Source organism: Vidua chalybeata, chromosome 28, assembly GCF_026979565.1.
Source record: "Vidua chalybeata isolate OUT-0048 chromosome 28, bVidCha1 merged haplotype, whole genome shotgun sequence".
Taxonomy (NCBI): Eukaryota; Metazoa; Chordata; class Aves; order Passeriformes; family Viduidae; genus Vidua; species Vidua chalybeata.
Genome location: NC_071557.1, coordinates 4,507,670 through 4,527,070, shown reverse-complemented (window position 1 = coordinate 4,527,070; position 19,401 = coordinate 4,507,670). Strand labels below are relative to the sequence as shown.

The 19,401-nt window shown below is 62.7% G+C and overlaps 2 protein-coding genes across 2 annotated transcripts in view; both read left to right on the top strand.

Annotated features, from left to right (window-relative positions):
- Positions 1 to 923, top strand: part of C28H2orf42 (chromosome 28 C2orf42 homolog) — a 14,351-nt gene extending 13,428 nt beyond the window's left edge. The window contains exon 9 of the mRNA XM_053966278.1: positions 919 to 923. Within this exon, the coding sequence (XP_053822253.1) occupies positions 919 to 923 (5 nt within the window). The remainder of the gene's footprint in view (positions 1 to 918) is intronic.
- A 979-nt stretch (positions 924 to 1,902) lies between these two features.
- Positions 1,903 to 19,228, top strand: LOC128800975 (uncharacterized protein C2orf42-like). The gene is given in 13 exon segments (XM_053966539.1): positions 1,903 to 2,236; positions 2,239 to 2,299; positions 2,301 to 2,752; positions 3,648 to 3,758; positions 4,500 to 4,637; positions 6,572 to 6,676; positions 8,268 to 8,375; positions 9,534 to 9,634; positions 9,716 to 9,878; positions 12,095 to 12,177; positions 15,972 to 16,040; positions 16,545 to 16,656; positions 18,068 to 19,228. Coding segments are annotated over 13 exon segments (2,076 nt in total). The 5' UTR covers positions 1,903 to 1,947; the 3' UTR covers positions 18,352 to 19,228.
- Positions 19,229 to 19,401: the final 173 nt, after the last annotated feature.

Below are 19,401 nucleotides of genomic sequence, written 5' to 3'. Positions count from 1 at the left end.
GGGACCGCAGGGGACAGGAGGTGACACGGGAGGGTGGCACTGAGATCCCTCTGAGGGCACACGGTGCCCGGGTGGCACTGAGATCACTCTGAGGGCACACGGAGCTGGGTGGCACTGAGATCACTCTGAGGGCACACAGAGCTGGGTGGCACTGAGATCACTCTGAGGGCACACAGAGCTGGGTGGCACTGAGATCACTCTGAGGGCACACGGTGCCCGGGTGGCACTGAGATCACTCTGAGGGCACACGGTGCCCGGGTGGCACTGAGATCACTCTGAGGGCACACAGAGCTGGGTGGCACTGAGATCACTCTGAGGGCACACAGAGCTGGGTGGCACTGAGATCCCCTGAGGGCACACGGTGCCCGGGCGGCACTGAGATCACTCTGAGGGCACACGGAGCTGGGTGGCACTGAGATCACTCTGAGGGCACACAGTGCCCGGGTGGCACTCCCAGCTCCTGTGGCCTCTCACTCCCTGCCCGGGGTGCCCCAGAAGGTCCTGGGCAGGGTTTGGTGGCATCTCCAGGAGGAGCAGAGGGTCACACTGGCACAGGGGGCGTGTGGCAGCGCTGAAGTCGCTGTCCTGGGCACTCAGAGTGGCACAGGGTGCCAGTGTGGGCATCCTGGAGGGAATTGCCCCATTCCTGCCCCGGTTCTGCCCACGATGCCTCTTCCCTGGGGATGGACAGGTGCTGGCACGGTGGCACAAGGACCGGGCAGGGTGACCCTTAGGGTGGCACAGGGACTGCCAGGATGGCACAGGGACTGTCAAGGTCGCACAGGGACTGTCAGGATGGCACAGGGACTCTCAGGGTGACCATTGGGGTGGCACAGGGACTGCTGGGGTGGCACAGGGACTGGTGGGGTGGCACAGGGACCGCCAGGGTGACCATTGGGCTGTCACACGGACTCTCAGGGTGACCATTGGGTGGCACAGGGACCATTGGGGTGGCACAGGGACTGCCAGGGTGGCACAGGGTCTCTCAGGGTGACCATTGGGGTGGCACAGCCTGTCAGGGTTACCATTGGGGTGGCACTGGGACTGCTGGGGTGGCACAGGGACTCTCAGGGTGACCATTGGGGTGGCACAGCCTGTCAGGGTTACCATTGGGGTGGCACAGGGACTGCTGGGGTGGCACAGGGACCGCCAGGGTGGCACAGGGACTGCTGGGGTGGCACAGGGACTGCTGGGGTGGCACAGGGACTCTCAGGGTGACCATTGGGGTGGCACAGGGACAGCTGGGGTGGCACAGGGACTCTCAGGGTGACCATTGGGGTCACACAGGGACTGCTGGGGTGGCACAGGGACTGCCAGGGTGGCACAGGGACTCTCAGGGTGACCATTGGAGTCACACAGGGACCGCCAGGGTGGCACAGGGTCTCTCAGGGTGACCATTGGGGTGGCACAGCCTGTCAGGGTTACCATTGGGGTGGCACTGGGACTGCTGGGGTGGCACAGGGACTCTCAGGGTGACCATTGGGGTGGCACAGGGACAGCTGGGGTGGCACAGGGACTCTCAGGGTGACCATTGGGGTCACACAGGGACTGCTGGGGTGGCACAGGGACTGCCAGGGTGGCACAGGGACTCTCAGGGTGACCATTGGAGTCACACAGGGACCGCCAGGGTGGCACAGGGTCTCTCAGGGTGACCATTGGGGTGGCACAGCCTGTCAGGGTTACCATTGGGGTGGCACTGGGACTGCTGGGGTGGCACAGGGGACCGCCAGGGTGGCACAGGGACTGCTGGGGTGGCACAGGGACCGCCAGGGTGGCACAGGGACTGCCAGGGGTGGCACAGGGACTGCTGGGGTGGCACAGGGACTGCTGGGGTGGCACAGGGACCGCCAGGGTGGCACAGGGACTGCCGGGGTGACACAGGTACCGCCAGGGTGACCCCCGGGCCGTGACCACCCTGTGACCCCCGCCCTCTCCGTGCCCAGCTCCATGGATCCGTGCCCGAGCAGGCCCAAAGCCCCGTCCTTCCTGTCCGACCTGGGCAAGGCCACCCTGCGGGGCATCCGCAGGTGCCCGCGCTGCGGCACCTACAACGGCACGCGGGGGCTCAGCTGCAAGAACAAGACGTGCGGCGCCGTGTTCCGGGCGGGCGCGCGGCGCCAGCCCGGCGCCGAGGCCGTGCGGCTGCTGGGCGGCTCGCGCGGCCAGCTCTACTCGGTGCGCCAGCGCCACCGGCGCTGCTTCGTGGAGCTGGGCGTCTCCGAGACGGCCATCCAGACCCCGAGGGCACCCTGATCACCCAGCTGAGCTCGGGGCGCTGCCACGCGCCCGCCTGCGCCAAGGGCGGCGGCCGACGGGCAGTGCCAGCACCTGAAGCTGGCGCTGGGCTGCCAGGCCGAGGCCACGCCGCTGCCGCTCAAGAGCTCGGTGCTGGGCGCCGTGCAGGCTCCCGCCGAGGCCAAGCAGAGCCTGTGGGAGCTGGCCACCGAGCCCACGGGGCCGCTGGTGCAGAGGGTCACCAAGAGCGTGCTGGTGGTCAAGTGCAAGGCCAGCCAGAGGCACAGCCTGGGCTACCTGCACGCCAGCTTCGGCCAGCGGCGCTTCTCCTGCGCCTGCCGCGCGCCCGGGCACGGCCGCGCCGAGCCGGACGAGGAGGAGGAGGAGGAGGAGGAGGAGGAAGAGGAAGAGTCGCCCCCCGCGCGCTGCATCCACTTCCTGGCCTGCATCTGCGCCTTCGCCAGCGACGAGAGCCTGGCCCAGGAGTTCTCCGAGTTCCTGGCCTCCGACGGCAGCGGTGGGAGCGCGCAGGGACCCGAACGCCTGCCTGGGCTCTCCCGGGGGGAGTTCCGTGGGGAATTCCACGGGGGTTGGGTTTGTGTGTGCCCCGTCCCGCTGTGGGCACGGGGCTCCGTGGGGAGCGGGTCCTGCCTCTGTGGGAGCAGAGTGGGGGCTCCACGGGGGGCTGGGGGGCAGATCCCGCTTTTCCAGGGCTGGGAACTCTGAACCCCTTCCCACAGCAGCCTGTGGGGTTCATTCCCCTAAACCCTCCCAAGCAGGAATCTCTGGGGCTCGTTCCCCAAAATCCCACAGCAGGAACATCTGGGGTTCATTCCCCCAAATCCCACAGCAGGAACATCTGGGCTTCATTCCCCCAAATCCCACAGCAGGAACATCTGGGCTTCATTCCCCCAAATCCCACAGCAGGAACATCTGGGCTTCATTCCCCTAAATCCCACAGCACAAATCTCTGGGCTTCATTCCCCCAAATCCCACAGCAGGAACATCTGGGCTTCATTCCCCCAAATCCCACAGCAGGAATCTCTGGGTTCATTCCCCTAAATCCCACAGCAGGAATCTCTGGGCTTCATTCCCCCAAATCCCACAGCAGGAATCTCTGGGGTTCATTCCCCCAAATCCCACAGCAGGAATCTCTGGGGTTCATTCCCCCAAATCCCACAGCAGGAATCTCCTGGGTTCACCCCATTAAGGAGCTTCTGCACCCCAAAAGCTGCACCCCAATAACCCCAGACAGACCAAGGTGCAAACCACAATGGGAGCGGGATGAAACCCCCCCCTCCCCTCCAGAGGAGCCTCCTGGGAGGGTGGGGGGTTCTTTGGGGTTCTGGGGGTCCCCGTGTCCCTGTGGCTGGTGGCTGGGATGTTTTTAGGGACAGACCTTGTGTCCCCAGGTCTGAAGGGGACGCTGATCCCGCAGCTGCTCCGTGGCCCCGGCTCCGCGGCGCGGGCTCGGGGGGCGGCTGCCGCCAAGGCCAAGAGGAGGAGAAAGGACCTGGGGCCAGGTGAGTGTCCCTGGGGAGAGCTGTGGGGTGCTGGGGCTGAAATCCCCCAGGGCAGCTCCGAGGGGTCACATCCAGCTGTGGAGCAGCTCCGTGGGGTCACATCCAGCTGTGGAGCAGCTCCGTGGGGTCACATCCAGCTGTGGAGCAGCTCCGAGGGGTCACGTCCAGCTGTGGAGCAGCTCCGTGGGGTCACATCCAGCTGTGGAACCTCTGGAGCAGCTCCGAGGGGTCGGATCCAGCTGTGGAACCTCTGGAGCAGCTCCGTGGGGTCACATCCAGCTGTGGAGCAGCTCCGTGGGGTCAGATCCAGCTGTGGAACCTCTGGAGCAGCTCCGAGGGGTCGGATCCAGCTGTGGAACCTCTGGAGCAGCTCCAGGCGTTAGGAGCTCCCCTGGCCCAGCCCCGTGGGGGTCTCTGGTGGGGGTGTGGGGGTGCAGGCCCGGAGGAGGGTGGTGACAGCGGGTGACAGCGGGTGACAGTGGGTGACAGTGGGTGACAGCGGGTGGCAGTGGGTGACAGCAGGTTACAGCGGGTGACAGCAGGTGACAGCAGGTGACAGCGGGTGACAGCGGGTGACAGTGGGTGACAGTGGGTGACAGCGGGTGACAGCGGGTGACAGTGGGTGACAGCAGGTTACAGCAGGTTACAGCGGGTTACAGCGGGTGACAGCGGGTGACAGCGGGTGACAGTGGGTGACAGTGGGTGACAGCGGGTGACAGCGGGTGACAATCCCTCCCTCAGGCCCACAGGTGCCCGGGCCCCTGCTGGCTCCAGACCCGGCTCATCCCGGCCCCAGGAGGAGCAGCCTGAGGAAGCTGCCGGTCGTCTCCTCCTCACCCTCCTCCTCCTCCTCCTCCTCCTCCTCGCTGAAGAGACACGGTGAGCCCTGGGGCACCGCCCGCTCCGGGTGTGCACGGCTTGATGGGGATTTTGGGAAGGAGTTCCTGGTTTGAGGGTGGGGACAGGCTGGGATGGAATTCCCAGAGCTCTGGGATCCCTGGAAGTGTCCAAGGCCAGGCTGGAACCACCTGGGACAGTGGGAGGTGCCCCAGGGTGGGACTGGGTGGGCTTTGGGGTCCCTCCAACCCAAAGCATTCCGTGGTTCCTTGTGGAGATCTGGGTGGGATTTTGGTAAGAAATACTGGGTGAAGATGGGCTGGGATGGAATTCCCAGAGCAGCTGTGGCTGCCCCTGGATCCCTGGAAGTGTCCAAGGCCAGGCTGGAACCACCTGGGACAGTGTCCCAGGGTGGGACTGGATGGGCTTTGAAGTCCCTTCCAACCCAAACTCGTCCAGGATTCCACGTGCAGATTTAGATTGGATTTGGGGAAAAAAATACTGGATGTCCCTGGAGGTGTTCCAGGCTGGTCTTGTGGAAGATGTCCCTGGTGGGACAGGATGAGCTGTAAGGTCCCTTCCAACCCAAAGCACTCCCAGATTCCATGAGTTATTTCTGTTGGGATTCTGTGGGATGTTTGGGAGAGGAAAGGTCTCTCCAGCACCCTGAAATCCCGTGGGTTTCCCCACATCCCTGGGGAAAAACCTTCTCTCCACGCTGGCATCGTCCTGTGCCAGGGCAGCCGCCTTTGCTTGGTGCTTTGCCCCCTCCTGCCTGGAAATTGGCACAAAACCCTCATTTTCCTGCTTTTTTCCCCAGCACAGAGCTCACCCTCCCCACCCCAGAGCCCTGGGGGTGAGGTGTGGGACACGGTGACATTGCAGTGTCCCTTCCCTGCTGGGCAGTGTCACAGAGCCCTGGGGATGAGGTTTGGGTGACATTCCCGTGTCCCTTCCCTGGCAGTGTCACAGAGCCCTGGGGATGAGGTTTGGGTGACATTGCAGTGTCCCTTCCCTGGCAGTGTCACAGAGCCCTGGGGATGAGGTTTGGGTGACATTCCCGTGTCCCCTTCCCTGGCAGTGTCACAGAGCCCTGGGGATGAGGTTTGGGTGACATTCCCGTGTCCCTTCCCTGGCAGTGTCACAGGGCCCTGGGGATGAGGTTTGGGTGACATTCCCGTGTCCCTTCCCTGGCAGTGTCACAGAGCCCTGGGGATGAGGTTTGGGTGACATTCCCGTGTCCCTTCCCTGGCAGTGTCACAGAGCCCTGGGGATGAGGTTTGGGTGACATTCCCGTGTCCCTTCCCTGGCAGTGTCACAGAGCCCTGGGGATGAGGTTTGGGTGACATTCCCGTGTCCCTTCCCTGGCAGTGTCACAGAGCCCTGGGGATGAGGTTTGGGTGACATTGCAGTGTCCCTTCCCTGGCTGGGCAGTGTCACAGGGCCCTGGGCATGAGGTTTGGGTGACATTCCCGTGTCCCTTCCCTGGCAGTGTCACAGGGCCCTGGGGATGAGGTTTGGGTGACATTCCCGTGTCCCTTCCCTGGCTGGGCAGTGTCACAGAGCCCTGGGGATGAGGTTTGGGTGACATTCCCGTGTCCCTTCCCTGGCAGTGTCACAGAGCCCTGGGGATGAGGTTTGGGTGACATTCCCGTGTCCCTTCCCTGGCAGTGTCACAGGGCCCTGGGGATGAGGTTTGGGTGACATTGCAGTGTCCCTTCCCTGGCAGTGTCACAGGGCCCTGGGGATGAGGTTTGGGTGACATTGCAGTGTCCCTTCCCTGGCTGGGCAGTGTCACAGAGCCCTGGGGATGAGGTTTGGGTGACATTCCCGTGTCCCTTCCCTGGCTGGGCAGTGTCACAGAGCCCTGGGGATGAGGTTTGGGTGACATTCCCATGTCCCTTCCCTGGCAGTGTCACAGAGCCCTGGGGATGAGGTTTGGGTGACATTCCCGTGTCCTTTCCCTGTCCCCTCAGGCTGTCACCAGGTGCTGGACGAGTCCCAGGTGTCCCTGTCCTTCCAGGAGTGGCTGGGCAGTGTCACGGAGCGCATCCACCAGACCATGCACTACCAGTTTGAGGGTGAGTGTCCGCCCGCAGGACGTGGATTTTTTTTGGGAAGTTTTTTGGGGATTGCTCTGGGTCACATCGAGGGCACGGGGGGGGTTCTGTCCCTCCAGCCCGCTCAGGTGAGACCCCACCTGCAGCTCGGGGGTCCCTGGAGGAGACCACGGAGCTGCTCCAAGGGCTGGAGAAGCTCTGGAGCCAGGCTGGGAGAGCTGAGAATGGTCACCTGGAGAAGGGAAATTCCAGGAGAGCTGGGAATGGTCACCTGGAGAAGGGAAATTCCAGAGAAAGCTGGGAATGTTCACCTGGAGAAGGGAAATTCCAGGGAGAGCTGGGAATGTTCTCCTGGAGAAGGGAAATTCCAGGAGAGCTGGGAATGGTCACCTGGAGAAGGGAAATTCCAGGAGAGCTGGGAATGGTCACCTGGAGAAGGGAAATTCCAGGAAAGCTGGGAATGGTCACCTGGAGAAGGGAAATTCCAGGAGAGCTGGGAATGGTCACCTGGAGAAGGGAAATTCCAGGAGAGCTGGGAATGGTCACCTGGAGAAGGGAAATTCCAGGAGAGCTGGGAATGGTCACCTGGAGAAGGGAAATCCAGGAGAGCTGGGAATGGTCAGCTGGAGAAGGGAAGGATTTTGCTGCCATTTAGGGAATGCTGTGTCCCTTTTTGGGATGATTTGGTGCCATTTTGGGAACACTTTTGGTACCATTTTGGGAAGACCTCTGGTGCCTTTTTGGGAACAATTTTGGTCCCTTTTTGGGAACACTTTTAGTACCATTTTGGGAAGACTTCTGGTGCCTTTTTGGGCACACTTTTGGTCCCTTTTCGAGTGCACTTTTGGTGCCATTTTGGGCACACTTTTGGTGCTATTTTGGGCACATTTTTGGTGCCTTTTTGGGCACACTTTTGGTCCCTTTTTGGGAACATTTTTGGTGCCTTTTTGGGCACACTTTTGATGCCATTTTGGGCACACTTTTGGTGCTATTTTGGACACATTTTTGGTGCCTTTTCGAGTGCACTTTTGGTGCCATTTTGGGAATGCTGTGTCTCTTTTTGGGCACACTTTTGGTGCTATTTTGGGCACATTTTTGGTGCCTTTTTGGGCAGACTTTTGGTGCCATTTGGGGCAGACTTCTGGTGCCATTTTGGGCACACTTTTGGTCCCTTTTTGGGCACACTTTTAGTGCCTTTTTGGACACACTTTTGGTCCCTTTTTGGGCACACTTTTAGTGCCTTTTTGGACACACTTTTGGTGCCATTTTGGGCACACTTTTGGTGCCATTTTGGGCACACTTTTGGTGCCATTTTTGGGCACACTTTTGGTCCCTTTTCGAGTGCACTTTTGGTCCCTTTTCGAGTGCACTTTTGGTCCCTTTTTGGGCACACTTTTGGTCCATTTTGGGAACCCCCTACCCTCACCATCCATGCCACTGTCACCACCCCCTCCCCATTCTCCCAAAGCAGCGACAGGGAGGGGCCCGCCTCCAAATCCCAACCATTTCCCCGGGAATTCAAGCACTGCTGATCCCCTGAGCCACGGGGACGCTTTGGGGTGAGAATTTGGGAGCCCCAGCCCCTCCCCTGAGCCCGCTGTGCCCCTCCCAGGCCGCCCGGAGCCGCTGGTTTTCCACATCCCCCAGTCCTTCTTCGAGGCTCTCCAGCAGCGCATCTCCAGCGGCAGCGGCAAGAAGAGGCTCCCCAACTCCACCACGGGTGAGGAAAAAGGGGGAAAACACCCCAAAAAAAAAAAGGGAAAACCCTGCTGGGAGCTGAGTTTGGGGCGAGGAGCAGGGTTCCTGGATTTAGTTTTGGGTGCTGGGGAGTGGGAGATGGAAAATGGGAGGGAGGGTGGAAAAATGAAGGGGAAAAGAGTGGGGGGGGGAAAGGGATGGAAAAATAAAGGGGGGAAGAAGGATGGAAAAAAAAAAAGGGAAAAAATAAAGGGGGAAAGAAGGGAAGGGAAATAAAGGGGGAAAGAGGGGAGGAAAAATAAAGAGGGAAAGAAAGGGGGAAAGAAGGGAGGAAAAAATAAAGAGGGAAAGAAAGGGGGAAATAAAGGAGGAAAAATAAAGAGGGAAAGAAAGGGGGGAAAAAGGGGGAAAGAATGGAGGAAAAATAAAGGAGGAAAAAGGGATGGAAAAATAAAGGGGGAAAAATAAAGGGGGGAAGAAGGATGGAAAAATAAAGGGAAAAATAAAGGGAAAGAAGAGGGGGAAAATAAAGGGGGGAAAAGTGGGAAAGGAGGGAGGAAAAATAAAGGGGGAAGAAAATAAAGGGGGAAAGAAGGGGGGAAAATAAAGGGGAAAAAAGGGATGGAAAAATAAAGTGGGGGGATAAAGGGGGAAAAGATGGGTGGGAAAATAAAGGGGGAAATAAGGATGGAAAAATAAAAGGGGAAAAGGGGGATGGAAAAATGAAAGAGGGGAAAAATAAAGGGGAAAAAGGGGGAGGAAAAATAAAGGGGGAAAGGGAGGGAAAGAGAGGGAGAAAAAAGGGGGAGAGGGAGGGATGAAAAAATAAAGGGGGAAAAAGAGGGATAAAAAAGAGGGGGAAGGAGGGAAAGGGAAATAAAAAATGGGAGGAAAGGGAGAAAATAAAGGGAGGAAGGAGGGGGAAAATAAAGGGAGAAAAGAGGCAAAAAAGGGGGGAAAAGAAGGAAAAAAAAGGAGGGAAAAGAAGGAAAAAAAGGGAGGGAAAAGAAGGAAAAAAAGGGAGGGAAAAGAAGGAAAAAAAGGGAGGGAAAAGAAGGAAAAAAGGGGGGAAGGAGAGGAAAAATGAAGAAGGTTGATAAAACCAAGAGGGACAATAAAAGAGGGGGGAAGATCAAAGGGGCCGGAGCCCCCCGAGCCCCCCCCCGACCCCTCCCCGCAGCCTTTGTGCGCAGGGACGCGCTGCCCCTGGGCACCTTCTCCAAGTACACCTGGCACATCACCAACGTCCTGCAGGTGAAGCAGATCTTCGACACGCCCGAGGTAAGGCCGGGATCCCCCCCCCCCGGGACCCCCCCCCCCCCAGCCCCGCGGGGCCGGCCCTGAGCGCTCCCCGGCCCGCAGGTGCCGCTGGAGATCACGCGGAGCTTCGTGCAGAACCGCGACGGCTCCTACGAGCCCTTCCGCAGCCCCCGCGTGGCGGTGGAGAGCCTGCCCGAGGGGCTGGGCCCGCACGAGAAACAGCCCCCGCTGCGGCCCCTGGAGCTGCAGACCTTCCTCAAAGTCGGTGAGGCCCGGGGGGGCTCGGGGGGACCCCAAAACAGCCCCGGGAAAGAGCACAGCATGATCCCAAAACAGCCGGGGGAAGGGCAGGGTGGGACCCCAAAACAGCCCCGGGAATGGGCACAGCATGATCCCAAAACAGCCCCAGAAAGGGCAGGGTGGGACCCCAAAACAGCCCCCGAAAGGGCAGGGTGGGACCCCAAAACAGCCCCGGGAATGGCAGGGTGGGACCCCAAAACAGCCCCGGGATGGGCATGGTGGGACCCCAAAACAGCCCCCGAAAGGGCAGGGTGGGACCCCAAAACAGCCCCAGAAAGGGCAGGGTGGGACCCCAAAACAGCCCCGGGAAGGGCATGGTGGGACCCAAAACAGCCCCCAGGAGGGGACCCCAAAACAGCCCCGGGAAGGGCAGGGTGGGACCCCAAAACAGCCCCGGGAAGGGCAGAGTGGGACCCCAAAACAGCCCCGGGAAAGGGTAGGGTGGGACCCCAAAACAGCCCTGAGGAGGTGCAGGGTGGGACCCCAAAACAGCCCCAGAAAGGACACAGCATGATCCCAAAACAGCCCCGGGAAGGGCAGAGTGGGACCCCAAAACAGCCCCCAGGAGGGGACCCCAAAACAGCCCCGGGAAAGGGCACAGCATGATCCCAAAACAGCCCTGGGAAAGGCAGAGTGGGACCCCAAAACAGCGCCCAGGAAGGGCAGGGTGGGACCCCAAAACAGCCCCAGAAAGGGCAGGGTGGGACCCCAAAACAGCCCCGGGAAGGGCAGGGTGGGACCCCAAAACAGCCCCAGAAAGGGCAGGGTGGGACCCCAAAACAGCCCCCAGGAAGGGCAGGGTGGGACCCCAAAACAGCGCCCAGAAAGGGCAGGGTGGGACCCCAAAACACCCTCGGGGAAGGTAGGGTGAGACCCCAAAAGCCACCTGGGAGGGGCAGGGGGGGACCCCAAAACTGCTCTCGGGAGGTGCCAACTCTCCACAGGACTGGGGGGGACACAAACACCCCTGGGGGTGCAAGGGAGGGCACGGGGGGGGTCAAGGTTTGGGGGTTCAAGGTTTGGGGGTTCAAGGTTTGGGGGGTTCAAAGGAAGGAAAGGGGGGTTCAAGGTTGGGGGGTTCAAGGTTTGGGGGGTTCAAGGTTTGGGGGTTCAAGGGATGGAGAAAAAGGGGTCAGGGGTTGGAGGGGCTTCATGGGATGGGGAAAGGGGGGTTCAAGGTTTGGGGGTTCAAGGTTTGGGGGGTTCAAGGGATGGAGAGAGGGGGGTTCCAAAGGGTTGGGGGCTTCAAGGGACAGAAAAAGGGGGGTTCCATAGGTTTTGGGGGCTTCAAGGGATGGGAAAAGGGGGGATTCGTAGGGTGGGGGGCTTCAAAGGAGGGAAGAGGGGGTGTCCTTAGGGTTGGGGGGTCCATAGGGTGGGGGGCCTCAAGGAATGGGAAAAGGGGGGATTCATAGGGTGGGGGGCTTCAAGGGATGGGAAGAGGGGGTGTCCTTAGGATGGGGGGGATTCAGGAAGGGAAGAGGGGGGGTCCATTGGATGGGGGGGATTCAGGAAGGGAGAGAGGGGGGTCCATAGGGTTGTCCATAGGGGGGTCCATAGGGGGGTCCATAGGGGGGTCCATAGGATGGGGGTCTCAAGGAAGGAAGAGGGGTGTCCATAGGGGGGTCCATAGGGTTGTCCATAGGGGGGTCCATAGGGGTGTCCATAGGGGGTGTCCATAGGGGGGTCCATAGGGGGGTCCATAGGGTTGTCCATAGGGGGGTCCATAGGGGTGTCCATAGGGGGTGTCCATAGGGGGTGTCCATAGGGGGGTCCATAGGGGGGTCCATAGGGTTGTCCATAGGGGGGTCCATAGGGGTGTCCATAGGGGGGTCCATAGGGGTGTCCGTAGGGGGTGTCCATAGGGGGGTCCATAGGGGTGTCCATAGGGGTGTCCATAGGGGGGTCCATAGGGGGGTCCATAGGGGTGTCCATAGGGGTGTCCATAGGGGGGTCCATAGGGGGGGTCCATAGGATGGGGGGTCTCAAGGAGGGGAAGAGGGGGTGTCCATAGGGGTGTCCATAGGGGGTGTCCATAGGGGGGTCCATAGGGGTGTCCGTAGGGGGGTCCATAGGGGGGTCCATAGGGGGTCCGTAGGGTGGGGGGCTCCAGGCGGGCAGCAGGGGTCCCCGAGGCAGCCACGCCGCCGTGCCCCCCCAGGACACACGTCCCCCACGCAGACGGAGCCCACGCCCTTCACCATCGAGTGGATCCCCGACATCCTGCCGCGCTCCCGCCTGGGCGAGCTGCGCCTCAAGTTCCAGTACGGGCACCACGGGGGGCCCCGGCAGCCCCCCGCCCGCGGGACCCCCGCCCAGCCCCCCCTGGGCGCCCTCGCCTTCCCCTGAGCCCCCCGCGAAGGGACGGGGGGCTCGGCCCGGGGGGCTCGGCCCGGGGGCACCCCCGGAATAAAGCGGCAGCAGCCCACAGCGGGCTGAGCTCACCTCTGGGGGCACCGGCATGGGGGGACATGGGGACCCCAAAAGGGGGGGGGAAACCTGGGAGCACCCCCGGAATGGAGGGGAAAGGGGGACCCCAAAAGTGGGAAAGGGAAACCTGGGAGCACCCCCGGAATGGAGGGGAAAGGGGGACCCCAAAAGGGGAAAGGGAAACCTGGGTGCACCCCCGGAATGGAGGGGAAAGGGGGGACCCCAAAAAGGGGGGGGGGACCTGGGAGCACCCCCAGAATGGAGGGGAAATGGGGGGACATGGGGGACCCCAAAAGGGGAAAGGGAAACCTGGGTGCACCCCTGGAATGGAGGGGAAAGGGGGATCCCAAAGGGGAGGGGGAAACCTGGGTGCACCCCCGGAATGGAGGGGAAAGGGGGACCCCAAAAGTGGGAAAGGGAAACCTGGGAGCACCCCCGGAATGGAGGGGAAAGGGGGGACCCCAAAAAGGGGGGGGGGACCTGGGAGCACCCCCAGAATGGAGGGGAAAGGGGGATCCCAAAGGGGAGGGGGAAACCTGGGTGCACCCCCGGAATGGAGGGGAAAGGGGGACCCCAAAAGTGGGAAAGGGAAACCTGGGTGCACCCCCGGAATGGAGGGGAAAGGGGGACCCCAAAAGTGGGAAAGGGAAACCTGGGTGCACCCCCGGAATGGAGGGGAAAGGGGGACCCCAAAAGTGGGAAAGGGAAACCTGGGAGCACCCCCGGAATGGAGGGGAAAGGGGGACCCCAAAAGTGGGAAAGGGAAACCTGGGAGCACCCCCAGAATGGAGGGGAAAGGGGGGACCCCAAAAAGGGGGGGGGGGACCTGGGAGCACCCCAGAATGGAGGGGAAAGGGGGGACCCCAAAGGGGAGGGGGAAACCTGGGTGCACCCCCAGAATGGAGGGGAAAGGGGGACCCCAAAAGTGGGGGGGGGACCTGGGAGCACCCCAGAATGGAGGGGAAAGGGGGGAAACTCGGGAGACCCCTAAAATGGGGGGGAAGGGGGAAGGGAGCTGGGAGACCCCCTTTTTGGGGGGCACCCGGGAAGACCCCCCCCAAAATGGGAGGGGGAAGGGGGGAGCACTCGGGAGACCCCCAAAATGGGGATGGGGGAGAGGGGGGCACCCGGGAGACCCCCCAGAATGGGGGTACAAATGGGGGGGAAAGGGGGGGACACCCCCAGACCTTCCCAGACCCCCCAGCAGCGACCCCCGGCACCCCCAGTTGCCATCCAGCAGCTCCCAGTTGCCCTCCATGGCTCCCAGTTGCCCTCCAGCGGCTCCCAGTAGGCACCAAGGAGCTCCCAGTGCTCCCAGTAAGCGCTCACGAGACACCCAGTTGTCTTCAAGAGCCCCCAGGACCCCTGGTGCTCCCAGTGCTCCCAGTGCTCCCAGTGTTCCCAGTGCTCCCAGTGCTCCCAGTGCTCCCAGTGCTCCCAGTACAGCCTGGTGCTCCCAGTGCTCCCAGTGTTCCCAGTGCTCCCAGTGCTCCCAGTGCTCCCAGTATAGCCTGGTGCTCCCAATGCTCCCAGTATAGCCTGGTGCTCCCAGTGCTCCCAGTGCTCCCAGTGCTCCCAGTGCTCCCAGTACAGCCTGGTACTCCCAGTGCTCCCAGTGCTCCCAGTATAGCCTGGTGCTCCCAGTGCTCCCAGTGCTCCCAGTATAGCCTGGTGCTCCCAGTGCTCCCAGTGCTCCCAGTGCTCCCAGTATAGCCTGGTGCTCCCAGTGCTCCCAGTGCTCCCAGTGCTCCCAGTATAGCCTGGTGCTCCCAGTGCTCCCAGTGCTCCCAGTACAGCCTGGTGCTCCCAGTGCTCCCAGTGCTCCCAGTATAGCCTGGTGCTCCCAGTGCTCCCAGTGCTCCCAGTGCTCCCAGTATAGCCTAGTGCTCCCAGTGCTCCCAGTGCTCCCAGTACAGCCTGGTGCTCCCAGTGCTCCCAGTGCTCCCAGTGCTCCCAGTACAGCCTGGTGCTCCCAGTGCTCCCAGTGCTCCCAGTATAGCCTGGTGCTCCCAGTGTTCCCAGTATAGCCTGGTGCTCCCAGTGCTCCCAGTGCTCCCAGTGCTCCCAGTGCTCCCAGTATAGCCTGGTGCTCCCAGTGCTCCCAGTATAGCCTGGTGCTCCCAGTGCTCCCAGTGCTCCCAGTATAGCCTGGTGCTCCCAGTGCTCCCAGTGTTCCCAGTGCTCCCAGTGCTCCCAGTGCTCCCAGTATAGCCTGGTGCTCCCAGTGTTCCCAGTGCTCCCAGTGCTCCCAGTGCTCCCAGTATAGCCTGGTGCTCCCAGTGCTCCCAGTATGCCCAGTATAGCCTGGTACTCCCATTCCCCTCCAGTATCCCCCCAGTCCCCCCCAGTCCCTCCCAGTCCACCCCAGTCCATCCCAGTCCATCCCAGTCCATCCCAGTCCATCCCAGTCCCTCCCAGTCCCTCCCAGTCCATCCCAGTCCATCCCAGTCCCTCCCAGTCCATCCCAGTCCATCCCAGTCCCTCCCAGTCTCCCCAGTGCGCCGCGCGCACCTCCCGCCGCCAGGGGGCGCTGCCGCCGCTCCCACAGCCAAGATGGCGGCGGCCGCGCGCGCGCTGCGGGTGAGAGGAGAGCGGGAATGGGGGAAAAACAGCGGGAATAGGGAAAAACAGCGAAATTGGGGGAAATACCGGGAATGGGGAAAAACAGCGGGAATGGGGAAAAACAGCGAAATTGGGGGAAATACCGGGAATCGGGGAAATACCGGGAATGGGGGAAATACCGGGAATGGGGAAAAACAGCGGGCATGGGGGAAAACAGCGAAATTGGGGAAAAATACCGGGAATGAGGGAGACACCGGGGGACAGCGGGGATGGGGGACACTGAGGAAGGGGTGACAAGGGACACTGGGGAAGGGGTGACAAAGGGACCCCGGGTTTGTTGGGGGGACACTGGGGAAGGGGTGACAAAGGGACCCCGGGTTTGTTGGGGGGACACTGGGGAAGGGGTGACAAGGGACACTGGGGAAGGGGTGACAAAGGGACCCCGGGTTTCTTTGGGGGACCCCGGGTTTGGGGCACGCTGAGCGCGGGGGGCTCTGGGGAAGAGGGGCAGGGCTGGGGTGGCACTGGGGACACGGTCAGTGGCTGGGGGGGGGTCACACCTGAGCTGTCCCCAACCCTGGGGACACCGGGACTGCTCCTGGGGCTCCTGGGGACACGCTGGCTGTCCCCAACCCTGGGGACACGCTGGCTGTGGGGACAGGCTGTGCCAGTCCTGGACACCGGGATGTCCCCTGCCAGGCTGTGCCAACCCTGGGGACACGGTGGCTGTGGGGACAGGCTGTGCCAGCCCTGGGGACACGCTGGCTGTGGGGACAGGCTGTGCCAGCCCTGGGGACACGCTGGCTGTGGGGACAGGCTGTGCCAACCCTGGGGACACGCTGGCTGAGGGCTCTGCCAGCCCTGGGGACACGCTGGCTGTGGGGACAGGCTGTGCCAGCTCTGGGGACACGCTGGCTGTGGGGACAGGCTGTGCCAGCCCTGGGGACACGCTGGCTGTGGGGACAGGCTGTGCCAGCCCTGGGGACACGCTGGCTGTGGGCTCTGCCAGCCCTGGGCACCGGGATGTCCCCTGCCAGGCTGTGCCAGCCCCGTGTCCCCTGTGCAGGTCCTTCCCCGTGCCCTCCGTGTCCCCGGTGCCACCCGGCAGCTCCACACCAGCCCCGTGTGCCTCAAGGTGAGTGCTCGGGGCCACCGCGGCCGTGTCCCCCTGTCCCCCTGTCCCTGTCCCTGTCCCCATGTCCCCATGTCCCTGTCCCCCTGTCCCCATGTCCCCATGTCCCCCTGTCCCCATGTCCCCGTGTCCCCCTGTCCCCATGTCCCCATGTCCCATGTCCCCGCTGTCCCCCTGTCCCCCTTATCCCCGCTGTCCCCATGTCCCCATGTCCCCTGTCCCCCTGTCCCCATGTCCCCATGTCCCCATGTCCTCTGTCCCCATGTCCCCATGTCCCCGCTGTCCCCATGTCCCCCTGTCCTCTGTCCCCACTGTCCCCCTGTCCCCGCTGTCCCCCTGTCCCCATGTCCCCATGTCCCTGTCCCCGCTGTCCCCCTGTCCCCCTTGTCCCCAGTGTCCCCCACCGTGTCCCTTGTCCCTGCTGTCCCCCATGGTGTCCCCTGGCCTCCGTCCCTGCTGTCCCCTGTCCCAGATGTCCCCCACGGTGTCCCCACGGTGTCCCCACAGGCGCGGGCGGCGCGGGTGCGCGGGGGCAAGGGGGACAGGCCGGTGACGTACGAGCAGGCGCACGCGCCCCAGCACATCGGGCACCGCAAGGGCTGGCTGTCCCTGCACACCGGTGGGTGCCACGGGGACACGGGCACCGGGGACACGGGCACAGGGACAGGGGGGACACGGGGACACGGGCACAGGGGACACGGGCACAGGGACAGGGGGGACACGGGCACTGCGGGGACACGGGCACAGGGGGGACACGGGCACTGCGGGGACAGGGACACGGGCACCACGGGGACACGGGCACTGCGGGGACATGGGCACAGGGGGGACACGGGCACAGGGGGGACACGGGCACCGCGGGGACAGGGACAGGGACGGGGGGGACACGGGCACAGAAGGGACACGGGCACTGTGGGCACACGGGCACCGCGGGGACATGGGCACAGGGGGGACACGGGCACTGCGGGGACAGGGACAGGGACGGGGGGGACACGGGCACAGAAGGGACACGGGCACTGTGGGCACATGGGCACCGTGGGCACACGGGCACCGCGGGGACATGGGCACAGGGGGGACACGGGCACAGAGGGGACATAGGCACAGGTGGGCATGGGGGACAAGGGGACAGGTGGGTGTGGGGGGACAGAGGGCAGATGGGCATTGGGGACAGGGGGGACAAGGGACAGATGGGCACTGGGGACAGGGGGGCATTGGGGACAGGGGGGCATTGGGGACAGGGGAGACAAAGAGCAGATGGGCACTGGGGACAGGGGGAAGATGGACATGCAGTGACAGAGGGCACAGGTGGTGCCACCAGTGCCACCACCACCCTGTCCCCTCAGGGAACCTGCGTGGCCAGGCAGGAATGGCACAGGGGCGGTCACCAGTGCCACCAGTGCCACCACCCTGTCCCCTCAGGGAACCTGCGTGGCCAGGCGGGCGTGGCACAGCGGGGGGTGACCCAGTGCCACCAATGCCACCTGTGCCAGCTGTGCCACCTGTGTGTCCCCCCAGGGAACCTGCCTGGCAAGGCGGGCGCAGCGCAGCAGGGGTGACCCAGTGCCACCAGTGCCACCTGTGCCACCTCTGTCCCTTCACGGAACCTGCGTGGCGAGGCGGGCGTGGCACAGTGGGCAGTGACCCAATGCCACCAGTGCCACCAGTGCCACCAGTGCCAGCACCACCCTGTCCCCTCAGGGAACCTGCGTGGCCAGGCAGGAATGGCACAGGGGCGGTCACCTGTGCCAGCTGTGCCACCTCTCTGTCCCCCTCAGGGAACCTGCGTGGCGAGGCGGGCGTGGCACAGCGGGGGGTGACCCAGTGCCACCAGTGCCAGCTGTGCCACCTCTCTGTCCCCCAGGGAACCTGCGTGGCGAGGCGGGCGCGGCACAGCAGGGGGTGACCCAGTGCCAGCTGTGCCACCTCTCTGTCCCCCAGGGAACCTGCGTGGCGAGGCGGGCGTGGCACAGCGGGGGGTGACCCAGTGCCACCAATGCCACCAGTGCCAGCTGTGCCACCTCTCTGTCCCCCAGGGAACCTGCGTGGCGAGGCGGGCGCGGCGCCGCGGGCGCTGGAGGACGCCTTCCTGCGGCGCTTCCTGGCTGGCACCTTCCCGGGGCTCCTGGCCGACGAGGCGGTGCTGAAGCGCCGCGGGAACCTGCTGGTGGTCTGTGCCCTGCTGGGCCGGGCACTGCCACCCCACAAGCTCTACTTCCTGCTGGGCTACGCCGAGACCCTGCTGGGCAACTTCTACAAGTGCCCCGTGCGCCTGGAGCTGCAGACCGTGCCCGCCCGCGTGCCCTACAAGTACCTCTAGGGCCGGGAGAAACCTATAAATGGCCCTAAAGGAATGATCTGGGGTATCCCCCCTGTGCCCTACAAGTACCTCTAGGGCCGGGATAAACCTATAAACGACCCTAAAGGAGTGTCCTATAAATGCCCCTAAAGGAATGCTCTGGGGTATCCCCCCTGTGCCCTACAAGTACCTCTAGGGCCGGGATAAACCCATAAATGGCCCTAAAGGAATGTCCTATAAATGCCCCTAAAGGAACGCTCTGGGGTATCCCCCCTGTGCCCTACAAGTATCTCTAGGGCCGGGAATAAACCTATAAATGGCCCTAAAGGAACGCTCTGGGGTATCCCCCCTGTGCCCTACAAGTACCTCTAGGGCCGGGATAAACCTATAAATGGCCCTAAAGGAGTGTCCTATAAATGCCCCTAAAGGAACGCTCTGGGGTATCCCCCCTGTGCCCTACAAGTACCTCTAGGGCCGGGATAAACCCATAAATGGCCCTAAAGGAATGTCCTATAAATGCCCCTAAAGGAACGCTCTGGGGTATCCCCCCTGTGCCCTACAAGTACCTCTAGGGCCGGGATAAACCTATAAACGACCCTAAAGGAGTGTCCTATTAACGGCCCTAAAGGAACGCTCTGGCATGTGTCCTAAAAGTGCCTGTAGGGCCGGGAATAAACCTATAAATGGCCCTAAAGGAGTGTCCTATAAACGGCCCTAAAGGAATGCTCTGGGGTATCCCCCCTGTGCCCTACAAGTTCCTCTAGGGCCGGGAATAAACCTATAAACGGCCCTAAAGGAATGTCCTGTAAACGGCCCTAAAGGAATGATCCGGGATATCCCCCCTGTGCCCTACAAGTACCTCTAGGGCCGGGATAAACCCATAAATGGCCCTGAAGTCCTCGTGCCCCACATGGCCTTGTGTCCTCAACAGTCGTGTGCCCCACATGCCGTCCCCGTGTCCCCACATGGCCCTGGCCCCACAGTGTCCCTGTGCCCCAAATCCTGTCCCCACAGTGTCCCTGTGCCCCACATGGCCCTGTCCCCACATGTCCCTGTCCCCAGTGTCCCTGT